At 40.3% G+C, this 17,425-nt stretch overlaps 1 protein-coding gene across 1 annotated transcript; it reads left to right on the top strand.

The window, feature by feature from the left end:
• Nucleotides 1-472: 472 nt before the first annotated feature.
• cpa6 (carboxypeptidase A6) lies at nucleotides 473-16,228 on the top strand (the record flags this gene model as incomplete). Its single annotated transcript, XM_083995649.1, has 11 exons — nucleotides 473-588; nucleotides 3,511-3,586; nucleotides 9,778-9,902; nucleotides 11,639-11,753; nucleotides 12,333-12,434; nucleotides 12,526-12,630; nucleotides 13,785-13,895; nucleotides 14,358-14,448; nucleotides 15,476-15,678; nucleotides 15,833-15,917; nucleotides 16,014-16,228. The coding sequence occupies 11 exons, from the start codon at nucleotides 473-475 to the stop codon at nucleotides 16,226-16,228; spliced, it is 1,344 nt and encodes a 447-aa protein (XP_083851775.1).
• Between the last annotated feature and the right edge of the window lie 1,197 nt (nucleotides 16,229-17,425).

A 17,425-nucleotide genomic window follows, 5' to 3' on the forward strand; every position in this document is an offset into this window, starting at 1 on the left:
TTTAAAAAAAAAAATCATACAACACGTGTTTATGTGTTCATCAGACACTACAGAGTAGATCATCCCCTGAGCGCACGGTGCGCGCCACAGACGGATCCTGTTACCAACTTTTCGCCGACACCGGGCCACGTGACTCAGGTCCTCCTCGTTTTAAAAAGGGCTGCAGCCTCCCAGTGATTCCCCCTCAGTGATTCCCCCTCAGAGCTTCAGGGAGGCGGTAAATGCTTCCCCTTGTGCCGGCTGACCGACTTTCGCACCTTTTTGCATCCTCTGTGTCAGAGGGAGAGCCGCACGAGAGAGAGAGAGAGAGAGAGAGGGCACCGCCGCAAACTGAGTTGAGAGTTTGGCCAATCTGCTGATGGTGCGCTGGACCGAGTCCTCTGAGTTTCTCTCTCCCCCTCTCTCTTTTTGATAAGTGCATCCTGCAAAAGTCGCGTAATCGTGTCCTCCGTCTTTGATCTGTTGGCCAAGGATGGCACTGGACCACTGGAGCGCATTTCGCGCCTCCGTTTTACTGCCTTGTGTGATAATCTGCAGTAACGTGCTATGTCCCGTCGGTGCCTATCTCTACAACAACCGCTACGCAGGGTGAGTAAAGACCCCCCATTCATTTCTGGGGACTCGTGGGAGCCTGGGCGCACCACACTGTGGGGTTTTCATTCATGTTGAGCAGCTAAACGGAGACTTCAGTCTTGTCAGCAGAGATCTCCACATCAAAACACGGGCTTTATCTCATGTTGAGAGTAGAGAGAGGAGGAACAAAGAAAGTCTTTATGTTCACCATCTTCTTCATCGTTTTGGGACATAACTTCCTGCGTGAGACATAATATAATGTTTTAAGTTTACTCCATAATCTACCCAGGCTGCTTTTGTTTTCAAATGCTACTTTGATAAGACTATGTGCAGAGAGACACTCAGATTGTTCATGATATGCACTGGTGACAGTGGGGATGCTTGCAGCAGCAGCAGCAGCAGCCTGTCAAACTGCTCAGAGTAATCATTTCAGAAATTGTAGTTGTAAGATGGCAGATGTCTTCCTTCAGCTGTGTGTTTCTATAATTATGAGCAACAACACATTTGTAAGCAGTAATTTTCAACAACAAAAAGGGGAATAAACATGTTTTATGCAGTTAAATATGGAGCACATACTTCTCCACCTAGACATCTTCAGTGGTAACCATCTGGCCGGACACCTTTAGGAATTTGGGCAAGTATACAGAAGGCACGGCTGAAGCATGTGAAAGTATTTATGATCTATTTTTTAAAATATGTTATTCAACCTATAGAAGAGGTCCTTGCAAAGGCAGAGGGGGACCACGTCTCCTGGAAACCCCCTCCTCGTCTGTCTCAAACAACATATATTTTGGATGGGCTCCAGAAATTGTGCATAGACGTCACCTCACACCACTTCTGGTTTGACACAGACTCCCAATATTCAGCGCTGTGGGCGGCTGGATGGGTTTCACTTGGAAATTAGTGACACACTGGGTGTTGTCCTGTATGCAGCTTGACAAAGAGCCTCTAATCTTAAAAGATATGTATCACCCAGAGCATCTTGACGTTATCGGACATTGAGATTTGGATACAGAAAATGGAGAGAGGACGCCTGTGATGCATCAAAGTATTCAAAACACAATCTTGGTTTTAAGGGCCCAGATTGTCTTAAAAACAAATTGCTTCCATCCCAGAGAAAGTCCTTCTGTGGGAATCAACAGACTGACAACTTAGAGGCAGCTTTAGTGGAGAAAGCCCTGCAGCTGGCAGATACAAAGCAAAAGGCCTCTGTCAGAGCAGCACTGTGACAGAAACAGTCTGTCATCTTTGACTAAAAGATGCAAAACTGATACAATATGGATTACTGTAAAGCTTTGTGATGACACTTTTTTTTTCTTGCTAACTACGGCCCCTAAACACGACTTCTGCTACTTACATCAGATTTAGAATCTGTTAACACACAATCCTCTGATGTCTGTGAGAGAGAGAGAAAATATTGCTCTTCAAGTTCACAATTTAAAACATTTTACCTCCAAAAACACACAGCTTCTATCACTGCTGCTGCCATGGAAACGGCACAGTGTGTGTGTCTGTGTGTTGCGGTCACTGAAAACTGGGTCCGCCGCTCACGTTTGGGTGCCCTGGCCCTTTTGTTCCCCGAACCTCAGAGTGGCCCAATGCCACCTTTGTTTAGGGGGCCCAGCTTCCTGTGTGACACGTTGTAAAAGAAGAAGAAAAAAAACACCTCTCTTTGATTTGAAAGAAGCAAAATGTGAGAAAGGAAGACAAGAGAGGGGAGAAAGAGAGAGACAGGAAAGCGGTCACGGAACAGACAGAACAGGGCGACAGACAGATACCTGGACAAACAAAGAGAGATTATAATTAAGAGACTGTAATGAATTATTGGCAGCGTGTTATGTTTAAGGTCAACCCCAGAAACTGTGCACTTTATGCAAGATTCATGATGAAAATAAAGAGTGCCTTTGTTTTGTAGTAAGGAAATATAAAAGATGTGGTTTGCAAATTCAGTTAGAAACGCTCCCGAGCTTCTTCTGTCTGCTTCCAGATTTCCTTTCTAATCTGACATGAGAAGAATAACAATAACTACGATTTTTATATTGAATTACAACCAATTTTACAACTTTTCCCTGAAGTAAATACATAACTTCATTATTATAAATTCTTGATTCTTGATTTACTAAATTGAATGAAGCACTCATAATCAGCACGGAGGCAATTTGGCCGCAGATCTTTAAACATCTTAAATCTCATTTAGACTTTGAGATTTGGCAGACAAGACACAACAAAGCATCAACCATCTGTTTATGGTTTTATGTAACAATTATCCAAGACATTGTGCAGTGTCTTGCCTTTCACTTTATATTCATAAATGATTTACTTCCTCTGAATAGACTTTGTTTCTGTCTGATAAACACCACTGATTCACACAATGGAAAAAAAATATATAACGATAAGGCATTGGCAAAGTTTCCCACAGAGTCGCATCTGCATAATCACTCATTAGTCATATATTATTTTATCTACTTGAGAAAAGAAAAGGTCTAAAGATCTGTCTACATATTAATATATGATTGATGTATCTGCAGAATGAAAATGCCAAACAGCCGCTGCTACTGTATCCACTAAAGAATAGTCCCAGGTGCTTTACCTGCAGAGCTTGAAATGGTGAAATATAATCCTATAATGATGTCTCACACAGGTTGTTTGACTGGGGTTTGACCCTGTCATCTATAGGACTCTACTGGGGAACCACCCATTTCACCATCAAACATCTGCTATTATAAGTGTCACCTTCAATCAGCACAAAAAGGTGGTCGCATTACCTGTGATGCCGCTGCCCAGAATATTTAGTTTTTTTGTTTTGGAAATGATGTGCACTTAGCGAAAATGGATCCAAGTCTTGTTACAGTGAATTTTAGTGGCATAAAAAGCCCTTTGGGGCACTTTGATCCCAGCTGTAACCTGACACTTAGAAGAGCTCTGTTGTTTTTGCAGTGATCAAGTCTTCAGAATAACTCCGGGTAACGATGAGGAGGTCCAAGTGCTCAAGAAAATTCTGGCACATATGAAGGTTTGCACTTTTTTTCTAATATTTCCCTCCAACACACTCACCCCTGTATGTTTTCTGCTGTATTATATACTGTATTCATATGTGAGCCAAGTCAGTGACATATGTTACACAGTATTTTCAATAACCTGACTTCAAAATCAACTTTGTATTGACTTTTTTGCCATGAAATACGGTATTAAAAGTGTGATTTCTGTTGTTATTCTGCTCATACCAGCCTGTAGTTCCCTTTTGATCTTTCTATGACACTTGCAACAGCAGTCACAGACAGAGTGAGGCGTGACAGTGGTGGTAAAAGGGGGGTTGATGTGACAGAGGGCTGGGGACAGCGATAGGGAAAACAGAGCGACAACGAGCAGCCGAGCGTGGTCATCTGTCACAGTCAGGACATATTCCCTGTCTGCGAGACTGAGATACTGTTGATAAGATGCTCTGTATTTATTTCACTGAGGAAAGAAATTTAGGAAAATATAAAACTTTTTTCATCCGCAGCTTGGATATCTTATCGTTGACAAACTAAATAAACATATGTTTCAAAGATACTGAAATTAGAGAAAACCCAGGAGGACACAAAAGGCCCTGCCTCTCTTCCCAAACTCATTTGGGAGTAATTACCCATCAGCCTTGAGAGCATGTATGACCTTCCTTTGCACATTGTTTTAGTTTGCAAAGAAGCATAAAAAGCACGATACGATTCCAGGGTTGCCCTCAGCTGAAGAAATTCCTGCTCAACAAAGAGTCAGAGAACTTCTTTGAATAATTGATTGAACTGTACATTTAAAAAAAAAAAAAAGAAATCAGCTTTTCCTGTGTTGTCATCTGTGTGTAGTTGAACAGGGCATTAAGAGATCAAAGCATATTTGTGAATATTAGTGTGATGCGGGTAATTATTTTCAAGAAAAGGCTAATGATTAGTAGATCAAAGATGACAATAAAACTAAAAGGTTGGAGGACCCGGGTTGACCCAGATAGAGAAGATGAAAGAACCTAACAAGGGGGCCTTATGTGATGATCAATAAATCAATCAGTCTATCAGTACTATGTGGGAGACACTTTGATTTTTTTTTAGATTTAGTATTGATTTATGTTTTATTTATTGGAATTGGAATGAATGGAATGTGAATGTGGATTCATTCATTCATTTATCCTTAATGGAATAATTCAAAAACCTTGTAGTGGTATCAGTGTCTGTAAATCCTATGGATGAAGGCAAGTGGATGAAAACATTTATAGTAATAATAATAATAGTAACAGTAGTAGTAGTAATAGTAAAATAGTAAAAGTTAAGGAAATTATGTGTAATTATATCATAATAAAATATCAGCCAATGAGGACACTGAGGTCTTGTTCTCTGTATTTTTTCTTGGAGCTTGGGGGGTTTCTGGTTTGCATTGGAAGCAGTTACATACACTATTTTTTGGACTAACTTTTAAGACCACTTTTTTCCTCTCTCTCTCTTTTTTATTTATTTTTTTCTACTTTTTTTATTTATTTCATAGATCTGAAATTTTGTCTTTAGCATTCAAGTCCCTTAAAAGAACATTTCAATCTATATAAAACTTGAATATAATGTGAAACAGTGAATTGAGTAGAACTCTATAAATACTTAAAAGGATTTTAGAAACTTTGTTTGGGATGAATGTGTAAAATCGTGAATTTGGCCCAGAGGCAGTGTGGCCAGTTTCAGCTTGGACCAGCACATATGAAAGGCCTCTGTCCAGGTTCAGATCAAGTGGTCCAGGACCAACACATCCCTGAGCGGGAAAAGGACAGAGTGGGACAAAAGAGAGCTCAGTAAATGTTTATAACTTGCGGCAAGGGAAACTAGCGGAGAGCCAGGCTGCTGGTCAGGATCTGGCCTGGAGTCTCATGTATAGAAGGGCAGCGGACACGATGCTCTGAGGCCAACCAAGGCAGTGGCAGCGACTGTTTGGACAGCTGTGGACATGTGTATTCAGTAGCTTAGCCACACTGCCATGCTTCCAGGGCCAGAGTCGAAGTTTTCAGCCTCAGCCAAGGCAAGAGGTGAAATAATAAATAACTACTACCCAATTGCAAAGGAATCAAACGCAGGAGCCATCTTCAACCAAATAACACACTTCTAGCAAAATATGAAAAAAAATGTCTAGCTGCACTTGGTGGATGACTGACATAACATCTAACCTGTTCATGTGAAGTGTTTTAGTCACCTGCTGGTCATTCCAATGAAAAATCCCCTCATTCACAAGAATTAATGTGTTTTGCATCTCTAGAAGAAACAACAGCAGTTTAGGACAAACTGATGCAACCCAAATGGCAGATAACACACTGAGCTGTAAAATCCAACAGAAACAAACTGCATAAACAGATGATACAAATTCAACCTCACAGCCTTAAACACATTGCGTGACTCACAAATGCTATGCACTGTGAAGATGAGCTGTTTCTACATTTTCACAAAAACTAAATAAACGCTTTTGCGCTTCATTTCCACTTCAGCTTCTGGAGAACATGTTAATGATTGTGTCTACAATGGGGAACAATATGCTGCCAGTTCATTCCAGCTAACTCGTAATATTTTTAACTGATTGCCATTTCCTACAGTAAAGGCCAAGGTGATCTCATCACACTGTTGCTTTGTTGTTTTATCTGACAATCGCATCAAAGTTTAAATATGTTCAGTTCATTATTTTTATGTCCCAAAGAAAGAAGCTCATCACAGTTGAGCAGATGGAATGAGTTCATGTTTGAAAAAGGATTTCAACATTTATGGATTATGATACTACAGTAACTGCTACTCAACTAAACAGCGATTGTTTCAGTCAGTGCCTGACCTGACTTTAATAAAAATGTCCATTGGTCCCATGTTGTTTGATGGGAGCAGTGACACAGAATCAGTGACTGTGTCTCTCTATTAGCTCATACTGTTGAAGTGTTGTGCAAAAAAAAATGCTCCAAGGATTAAATCTGTGAAACAGATGTACTAATATCTTGGTGAAATCACCCTGGCTGCTGTCATTGCACCATATAAATTATTTAATTATTACTTTCCATGGAGGGGTTTCAGCTTTTGTCTGTAGATGACATCACTATCACAGGCTGTCTCCGCTGAGCAGGAGGGGAGACACATTTATTTAAACTGAGCTATAGAGTGAAGCCCTGGAGCATACAGTATACCCCTCTAAATGTCACATTGTCTCTATGCCATCATTACTCAGTAACCGTTTAAGCTAGAGAGGTGCCACTTTTTCTCCATCAGTGCTTTTTAATAAGCCTGAATCACAGACTTCAATTGATACTTTAACATTAAAAGTTGGGAAAGATGTGGAGTAGTCTTAGCGCTGCACTTCTGCTTTCTTTCCATGTTTATTAATCAATTCTCATCTGCATTCTTTGATAGTATGTTCACATCACTCTACTGGACTATCCAACTGGCTCCTGAAGGTGCTGTCACAGCCAACCAGAGTGTCTGATACAGAGACTTGGCATGCCTCAGCTGTTTACCCAAACTAAATGAGAGCTGTAGTGTCTTATTCTGAGCCCAGACTGAGGAGAAGTTCGTCTGAATCTATTGTAGTGGCAGGAAACAGACAGACCATTCACATATTTAGGCTTTGGAGCTGATTTTTGAAGAAGCTGACAAAAAAAAACTGTCCATAAATACCACCCCAAAAGAATGAACAGAAAAAGAGAACATCTTCAGATCACCTCAAGTACAACAATTAGCAATTATCTGTGTTTCCAGTCTTCATGGTTGGCTTTAACTGGCTGTAGCATCATATTTAATATTCTACTGTAAGTCTCAGCAAGAAAGTGACATTTCCCAAAATTGTTTAACTGTTCCTATAAATTCAATTCAATTCAACTTTATTTATAAAGCGCATTTCATGCACAAGGCAGACTCAATGTGCTTCACAACAGGTATATACTAGTTACAATAAAAAAGAACAGTCATAAAAAAACAATTAGAAGTCAATCAGAAAGTGCAATTGCATAGAAAAGTGTCAAACAGCTGGCATGATTCAGAAAACATACAGTGGTTCGCCCTGCAACGCACATTCAATCACAGTTTACTTTGCTCAACTTGATTTCTTTTTACTTGACATATAAACACTCAGCTGCAGCTTCACCACATCTGCCTCAAGCAAAAAAAGCCAACTCATTTTATAGAACTATAACTTTTCCCTTCGTGTCCTGCCCACGCCTGTATTACAAAACCAAAACAAAACAAATTCAATAGCTACCCTGCACACACTCACACACTCACACAAAAAAAGGAAAAATGACGAGAGATCAAAGATTTATAAAGCAGACAAAGAACACATATTAGGGCTCATAAATACAGCTATAAAATTTTAAATTGAGAGAACTCTTTTTGAGGATTTGGATTATCTGATCAGAGATGTTTTAGTGCTTTTTGGACATATGTGTTTTGGATTTGTTTGGCTAACAGAGGAGCACTGCTGCAGCATTTGGGGTACTTAACCATTTGGAAATGCCATAAAAGTGCAGCAATAGAGAGCGGGTTTATACTCAAGGGCACCAAACGATCCAGCTGAGGGCTCTCCACTCCCCACGCTCTAAAGAAACTTAAATGAATCTGGTATGCATTCTGTAAACCATTAAACCAATTGACACATTAACAAGCATGTGTGCCAGCCTGCATGTCTCTGCCCCCATGCTGCAAATGAAGGCCAGCTGAGGACGTTCACAAACACAGACATGTGTGAACTTCCTGAATTTACAGTGCTCTCTATCTCTTCGCTCAGTGTGTCATTTGTAGATCAGTGCTTTCCTAAAAAATACCCCCTTTTTGTCTTTCTCTTAGCTTCTTGTCCTCTGTCTGTTATTTTATCACAGTTGCCACATGGTGTCTGTGTTTATTTGGTTGGCCAGCAAGATCGGCCAATGGGCTGTCTATATCAGCTAAAGCTAACAGGCCCGGCTATCACGGCCTGATAACAAGTGCTGAAAACAGGTTTCTGTTGCTAATATGAGGTCAAACAGCGGAGAGTGGACCAGCCGTTCACTGCTGGGTTAATGGGACATGTCAGAGTATGTTTTGTCTCATTAATGTTGTGGAGGCAGGTTTCCCCTGATTTGCTCAGTCACTTGGGGGTAGAGAGACTAAAGGAATGTTAAACTGCTCAGGTCTGACCAGAACAATTAAGTCATAATCACCAAATGTCTGGTGCTGTTTTGAACACCGAGCAGATGAGATAGTGAGGTCTGTTTTTGGGGCTTTAGTTTTGTTAGTTTAATTAGTTGCAGACGTACAGTATTTCCACTGTGGTTTTTGAGGTAAAAAGGAAAACAGTCCTGTCAGGTTTGTATTTGTACCAATACCATCTGTGTTAAGTGGATCAGTTATCTGAAAATGACAGATTCTTGTCAATGTTGTCATAAAATTCAGATTTCTTGTGTTTTCTATAAAGTTTTCTTTCACTGGGTCAGGAATAAATTGACATTAATATCTCGTTATTTTATAGTTTTTCTGTTGTTTTTACCACATCATGATATACAGCATTGTACAGTATGTGTTTTCATTTTTTATTTTTTATTTTTTTTTCATTTATACCATGCCACAACACTGGTGACAGCTGGAGCCATGTAACATATTGTTTTCATATTGTCCCATGTGTCATACGTATCCCATTCTCATGGACTTGATATCTCAGTAACTTTTTTGAGTTCAGCACATTCACTATAGAGTCAAAGAAAAACTTAGCAGAAGTTGGGGGGTCAAAGGTCAAGGGCTTGAATTCAGAAGAAAACTGCTTTAGCCCTGCGGACATGATATCTAACTTCAGTGTCCTTCAGTGTAACTTCAGTGACTCAGATGAACTGATATTCAGTGGTCGAAGGTCGAGAGACTTTTAGAAAAGTGTTTTCTAAAAAGAAAACACTTTTTAGTCATGCTGCTTCACACTGCAACTATGACAAAGTCACACAAATGGTGAATATCCTATATGATTCTGGATAAACAGTGATGTATACACTGAGTAATAGAGGGATTATGCATTATTATCATTAGTAGTAGTAGTAGCATTGATGTTGTGTCAAAGATGAGATGGTTTATTTTCTTACAAGAAGCAAATTATATAAATATATCTTCATATATATTTTGAAGCAAAATATATTAATGTATTGTGATGTTAAACATCCATATATCTCACAATAACCCTTGATCTGATGTCTTTCTTGTGTCCCTTCAGGTGGACCTTTGGCGGCCCAACAGTGCTTCTCTCATCTCTCACAATGCCACCGTGGATGTTCACGTGAAACGCAACAACACGCGAGACCTACGTGCACGCTTAAAGCAGCAACATATTGATTATCAGTAAGCCTGAAAAGACCACAAGCCATAGGCACAGAGACATTCTACAGCACACATGCGTGCTCATTAGCGCACTCGCACATATGATTTTGTTAGCAAAGCGTTTACACCCAGAGATACATCTGCTGGGTATTGCAATTACCCAGCTTCCCCTCGTCAGACTATATGATTTGCACATGCAGAGTCGGCCACAGTTAGCATGCAAAAGACCTCACACTTCCTCAAAGCAGGGACACACATAAACACACACATACACACGGCACATCAGAGCCTGTCTCCCAAGTGTGCTCCAAAATGCAGCTCTTTCATCTCCCTACCCCATCCTTCATCAAAATTAACGTTGAAATGATGGAGTTTTATCAAAGCAGCCGCAGCCAAATCTAGACTCCATTGTCATATCTGTCCTGAGGGAGGAATTGCAGATCTGAGGATGAGTTTTTTTTTCTACACTCTGTTTGACTAGATTATTCAAAAACGGTTTACACTGCAGGGGACACTGTCTTTGGAAGGTGGTTGTAGTTTTGAGGGTGGATTTTTTAAGAGGTCTAACATCTAATTTCTTTTTACAGAGATATAATCCAGTTGTTGTTAGTTCTTACTGTACAAGTTATGGATAAAAACGTACATCTAGGGACTTATGAAGAAGTATATTTTAGCAGAATATGGCTGCCCACATACTGTAGCTGCTGTGATGAAAGCTCCCATCATCTGTTTTAGCAAGGCGTGGGAAGTGAAGAGGCATAGGGCCTGATCAGACAGGAAACAAGTCTTTAGATAGATAATGATGGTGATAATTATGGTTTCAGCTCATTTTCAATAGATTTTCTTTACTGGTAGGCTAGGCAGCAGTGGTATAAATGGTATCACTTGTGCTATCAGAGTGAGTGGTGGTGGTGAAATCTGGCTTAACACTGGAAAATAAAGAGATGAGTGAGAGCAGCTGTATAATTGGTATTAGATACAGTATGTGCCAGCAGTAAATTCAGGACCCCTGCGCCACCACTTCATACTCAACACTCAGCAGATGTATTAAATCCAGTCACTACGCAGTGACTCTACACTAGTAGAGACCCACTTATGCAATATTAAATTGGAATATCTATGATTTTTAATTTTACATTTAGGCCACTCATACAGGCACATGTATGACAAAAAGGAGATTTCGATTGCAACCACACACCATAAAGAAACAATGACATGTTTAGAATAGATACAACAATTTACAGCCACAGAAGTGATCAAATCTGTACTAACATTGCTCTGATACAATCTTGGTGTATGAAATCTGATGAGTCGTCTTTTCTTATGTTTAAAGGTAGCAACTGTTGTTTTATATTTCATGAATAGTCATTATTTGATAAATAAAATTCAGATTTGCTGGGTTATTGCAGTGGAGCGATGTAAGCCTAAAGCCATTCTCAAATTTGTATAAGATAAGATAAGAGCAGGATGTGACCTTTTTGGTTTGGCCTACTTACTTGCTCATATTAAGGTATAGTAAACTATGAATAAATCATATCCATTATGACAAATTACATAACTAAATGACAGACTGAGTTATGCCAGAGGAGGATGTATAAACTGACTCACAGTACTTTTCATGACCTGGCAACCCAAATGCTTTTATCGCTGATTTATTCCTCATCTATAAAGCAAATGTTTTATTTACCCATAGTTATGGTGTTTATCATAAGTTAAGAGTCTCTTCGTAAATAACAGTGCTTTTCTCCCGTCCGCAGGGTGTTTATCTCCAATCTGCAGAAGGAAATTGAAAAGCAGACAGGATATCGCTCCTCTCGCAAGCGGAGGTCAGAGTCTCAGTATGACTACGAGGTTTACCACTCTCTGGAAGAGGTAGATGTGAAGCCCACCATCTACCCACCTACCTATCCCTCACGCTTCTCTCATGCTCTCTAATCTAACGCACGCACAGCGCAAACAAACAACCTCCCTACGGTGCTCTCAAAGTCCCAATTACCCCATTCCACAGGTCTCTCTCCCACAACCCCGTGTTCTCACACACAGACACTCACTCCACTTCAGACACTTCGCAGCTTTAGAGTGTTTATTTTCCCAGGTCGATCGTGCTCCCGCTTCATGAATCTGTCAAGCCCTATGAAGCAGCAGGAATTCCACACACAGATCCTGAGAGCCTACACAAATCTTTAGTGCTCTGAGCTTTGATCCTCTCCTTCACTGTAAAACGCACACACACTTACACACATGCATCTCTGTGAGATCCAGCGGACACGTCATGAAGCAAAAAGGCAGAATGTGAGCATTTACAGTACTGTATGTGTTACAGATCACACTCATTACAGTAAAACAGCAGCATCTTAGACAATTTCCACTCAATCAAGCGTTGGAATTTTAGAATTATTCCTGGAAAAACCCTCATAAATAATCTTCTCTACATTATTTTCTGCTCTAAAGATCCAAAGCTGGATGTTTGAGATGAACAGAACCCATCCAGACCTGGTTGACATGTTCTCCGTTGGGAAATCATACGAGGGTAGACCACTGTATGTGCTTCAGGTAGGAGCAAAGGCATGAGGCACTCATAAAAAAAATCAGTCGGTTTCATGCACGCACAACTCTGAAACTGACAGTTCTTGTCTCTTGTCAGCTAGGAAAGAGAAGTCGTCCCCAGAAGAAAGCTGTGTGGATCGACTGTGGCGTTCATGCTAGAGAGTGGATCGGACCTGCCTTCTGCCAGTGGTTTGTCAAAGAGGTAGTCTTGTTTTCCTGCTCTACAAATTTGAAAATTAAACCATTGTTTGAAGTTACAAGTATGCACTATTTGCACCATTGCATGCTTTTACAGTGTCTCACTCTCAGCAGCAAAACAGCCTCTAGATGTTGCCTGAGTGATGGCCTGCAGCAAGCGGTCTGCGATGTTTGGTCTACCCAACCTTCCACAAAACATGAACATCTGTTCAGTTGTGAAGCGTACTTATGCAAATACTTAAGAATACCCTTTATTGTTCAGATGTTGACCATGGATCAAACATTTACACGAATTCCATTACAGGCTTTAAGTCTTAGTTAGTAGTGAGGACGGTACGGGACCAGAGTCGAACATTAACTGCAAGAACCTGTAATTGCTTGTTTATACTACTTAAATGCCACATGAGTAGGATTTGTAAGACAATGAGTGCCAGACAGTCTGGGTAATTAAATGAAGCTATATGAATATCAAATTGAAACACAGGGTCATGGTTTGATTTGAGGAGTACTTACCTGATGAAGTCATAATGGATCACTTCAAATTTATCAGAGAGATGAAAAACAAAATAGATCATAAGGTAACCTTTGGTCATGATGTGGATTTGAAAGTTCCTGAGAGAAATTCAATTAAACAAGGATAAAATAAAACTTGGACATGTGTGAAGAAAGGAGGAAAAACAGCAGGAAATCAGAAACAGATTTACATAAAAGTAAATAAGGGAGGAGAAAACAAAACAAAACATGGGAAAAGCTTTGACTTGGGAACGGTCAGAGATGCCCAACACGAACACATCTATGCAGATTCACTGTGGTGTAGTGGCTTAGGATGGCCACTGGAGGTCAGAGTGCTCTCTTTGTTCATATTAACCTTGGCCTGAGTCTGATTAATGAGAAGCTATAAGCTGCATTAGACCAGAGCCTAGATCTCCTCTCCCCAGCCCCCACCTCTACTAGTCACCAGAGTGTTAAGCCACTGTAGTCGCTCGCATTCAAAGAACTGTGATTGTGAACACATTTAGGCCTATAAAATGCTAAAAACAATCCACACATAATAATGATATATGATTGTTATTGTTGGACCTCATCTAGATCTGTGCCATGAATTAAAATGCGGCCTAGCGTGCTGTGTAATTATACTGATTTATTATATAATTACAGGCCATCAGCTCATACCACTATGACTCTGTGATGAGACGACTGCTCAACCAACTAAACTTCTACATCATGCCTGTCTTCAATGTGGATGGATATCACTTCAGCTGGACCACGGTACATTAGGTCTTTATATATTCACAACACAGACTGAACCTCCCTGGTGATAGCCTCGATTTTTATCTGACTTTTTGATTATTTTCTAAGAAGGACATAGTAAATATATACTGTTATATTCTTCTGATACTTTGCCGAATTCAGCGCTTTCAGAGTAAAACCTGGTTTCCCATAACTTCTATAAGATCTGAATGTATACTGTCATGGAAAAACTACACAGAACAGAGATAATATATTGTTTCTTATTATGCAGCGCTTATCTGTGTAGGAGAATCCATGTATATTTTAGTGAAAATAATGCCTATGAAAACTGTCTCCATATCTGTCTGTTAGTAACAGACCCACTGGGGATCAGTGAGTGACAGATGGATTATTTCGGAGCTGGCGGAGAAGTGTATCTGTTGGATGTGTCTGACAGTAAGTGGACATACAGTGACAGTGTCTTTTTTATTTTCCCTGTAGGATCGGTTCTGGAGGAAAACACGGTCTAAAAATCACAAGTTCCACTGTCGAGGTGTGGATGCTAACAGAAACTGGAAAGTGAAATGGTGTGGTGAGTTTCGCAACACACACACACACACACACAAACACACTGCAGTTTGGCAAGGCTGCTTGTAGTCTGTTGTTGATGTAGTCTTTCCTGTCTATTAATGGGTGTAAGCTGTGGATAAAATATTTGTGTGGTGACAAAAGTCTGTGTTTGATGTCATTTAGTGTCCGGTGGGTGGTGGGTGGTTGGTGATAGTTTGCGGGGGTTGTGTTCTGCTGAATCATCATCACTCTGGGAACACAGTCAGAATTTATGTGGTGTAGACAGACATATAGAGACATAACATGAGTTGCAAAACAAAGAAATTGAAGTACCATGTGTTCCATGCCTGAAGGAACATTAGCTCATAAAATCAGATTCTCTACAAGAAACCGACTGTCACTGAGTGCACATCCTCTGAAATCCTTGAGAGCACACACAACATTACATTTACATGTTTAAGACTATTTACAATATGATTTGCGTGATTCATGTGACGGTGTGCTGTCTCGTTCTCTGAGTAAATCTTTTCAGAACAAGTCAAGGTCTCATTTACAGGTTTATGTTTATTTTTGCATCACTCATTTACATCATCCAAGGGCACATGCACTGATGGTCACTGTTCTAAGCATAAAAAATGCTAATGTAGTGTCTTAGTGGGAGACATGGCGACAGTGTGCCTGCTGGAGCCCCAAACGCCACAGCATCCAGAAACATTCATGTCTGTTGGTGGGTCTTGGCAGTGGGGAGGTTTTGGAGTTGGATTGTCTTTGGCTTCTCTTATAATGTGACTAGTGATTTCAATCTGTGTGTGCATTTGTTTTCCCCACAATACCGCTCTGTATGTCTTCTCACTGCCTGCATAGTCACTGTAGCTGGACATGGTCCAGAATATAATGAATCCACATCACAGCGCCAAAGCTCTTTCGTTTTTGAAGATCTGATAGAAATATGAGGGAAAAAGGAATTTAATTTGTGCCTCCATATCTGTTTCTTAATGCATCCTGGAGTCATTCAATCATAAGACTGCTGCTGCCCTTTCTTTCCTCAGATGAGGGTGCCTCCTCTCATCCCTGTGATGAGACCTACTGCGGTCCCTACCCTGAATCAGAGCCCGAGGTCAAGGCTGTCGCCAAGTTCCTCCGCAAGCGCAAGAAACAAGTCAAAGCTTATATATCCATCCATGCCTACGCTCAAATGCTGCTTTACCCCTACTCCTACAAGTATGCCACTATCCCCAACTTCAGCTGTGTGGTAAGACATCTGTTTCTGGATAATAAACCAATTACCTACTAATTTTTTAACCATCTGCGAGGGCTCCTTTGTTATTTAATCCAATCAACCTGATCAACCTGATGTTAAATCCTACTGTGCAGGAATGAGCTGAGCTTTTGCTTCCACTTTCCAGGAGTCAGCAGCTCACAGTGCGGTGACGGCCCTGTACTCTGCCTACGGAGTGAGGTACAGATACGGACCTGCCTCCACAACTCTCTGTGAGTAACTGCCCCCTCACTTGACTGTGTCTTTCAAATATAGCAAACCAAACAGTGCTATTGTTATGAAACTAAACTTTTCTCGCTTCCTCGCAGATGTGAGCTCCGGCAGCTCTATCGACTGGGCGTACAGGAATGGGATCCCGTACGCGTTTGCTTTTGAGCTAAGGGACACAGGCTACTTCGGCTTCCTCCTGCCTGAATCTCTGATCAGCCCGACTTGCACTGAGACTATGAGGGCGGTGAAGGCCATTGCATCAGGTCTGCTGAAGAAGTGTGAGACAGACAGGGACCGATTTCCATACATATGACCACAACGTAGGTCTGTACAGCCCCACCCTCAGAGCTACTTATCTGAACACCTCATATTCTTCTGAGATTTCATATTAATCCCAGATATTATCAGGTGAAGAGCTGCAACGGGCCGCCAAAGCATCATTTGTTTTTGTTGCTTTTCAGGCTCTTCACTTTATTTTTCTTTTCTGATACGTTATGAACTGATGGTGGTGGGGTTTTTTGTGCCGAAAACCAAAAATCCTACAAGCGACCAGCTTGTTTACATATACAGTAAGCTCTCAGACACCAACAGCATCCTTTGGGATCTGTGAGCTATGATTTGTGCCATCTAAGTTCTGAACTTGAATCTGGCCCAGAATTTATCCTAGCACGTTATTCTTCCTTTGTCCCCCAGGATCTACTGTTGCTCTCCAGTGACAATGTAAGAAATACACAGATTTTACTATCAAATAAGCTTTTTCAGTGAATGGCAGTCATGTAAGCACTTGTCATGACACAGCAGCACTTTCTGAAAATACATTTAAGATTTTAATATTACCCAAAGATGGTTATATTAAAATAAACCTTTCACAAGTTTTAGTTTTTACTGAATATCATCACATCTTTGTTTAGTTGTTATTTTGGATTAGTCCTACCATGTGCCAGTTCAGACTCTAACTAAGCTGTTCATGTATTAATGCCTTTATTACTGCAATATTTATGCTTATCACCTGACAATCTAGGGTTTGGTTTAAACTGAGATTTCTTCCTCTCTTATTTTGTTAGACATTTTTTTCCCCCTTTCATTTGGTTCAGACAAATTTTGGAAAGTCTGGCTCAGGTATGGATCAGAAATGTTTACTTTTTACAGCTTATTATGCTTAATGTGAGATTTTAATAAATGTATAATATCAGACTTGAATAAATGTTGTTATATAACACAGAAAATATTTATGGTGTCGCATTTTTCCCAACTTTTATTTTGGTTTGCTCTTGACATTATTATAAGGACGAACTATTTCTCACGGGCTTCTTGTAAAAAAAAAAAAACGCCCCCACTTTCATATCACCAACATGGAAAGAAAAGTGACATTTGCAGCATTACATGTGTCCTGTAATTTGTTTTTGTGCATGTGTTCATAGGCATCTTCAATAATAAACATCATCTTCTAGGGGACATCTATTTTGATGAACTCCCCTCTTCAATTAGGAAATGATAGCCTGAAGCACTT

This window comes from Trachurus trachurus (genome assembly GCF_905171665.1).
Source record: "Trachurus trachurus genome assembly, chromosome: 20".
Taxonomy (NCBI): domain Eukaryota; kingdom Metazoa; phylum Chordata; class Actinopteri; order Carangiformes; family Carangidae; genus Trachurus; species Trachurus trachurus.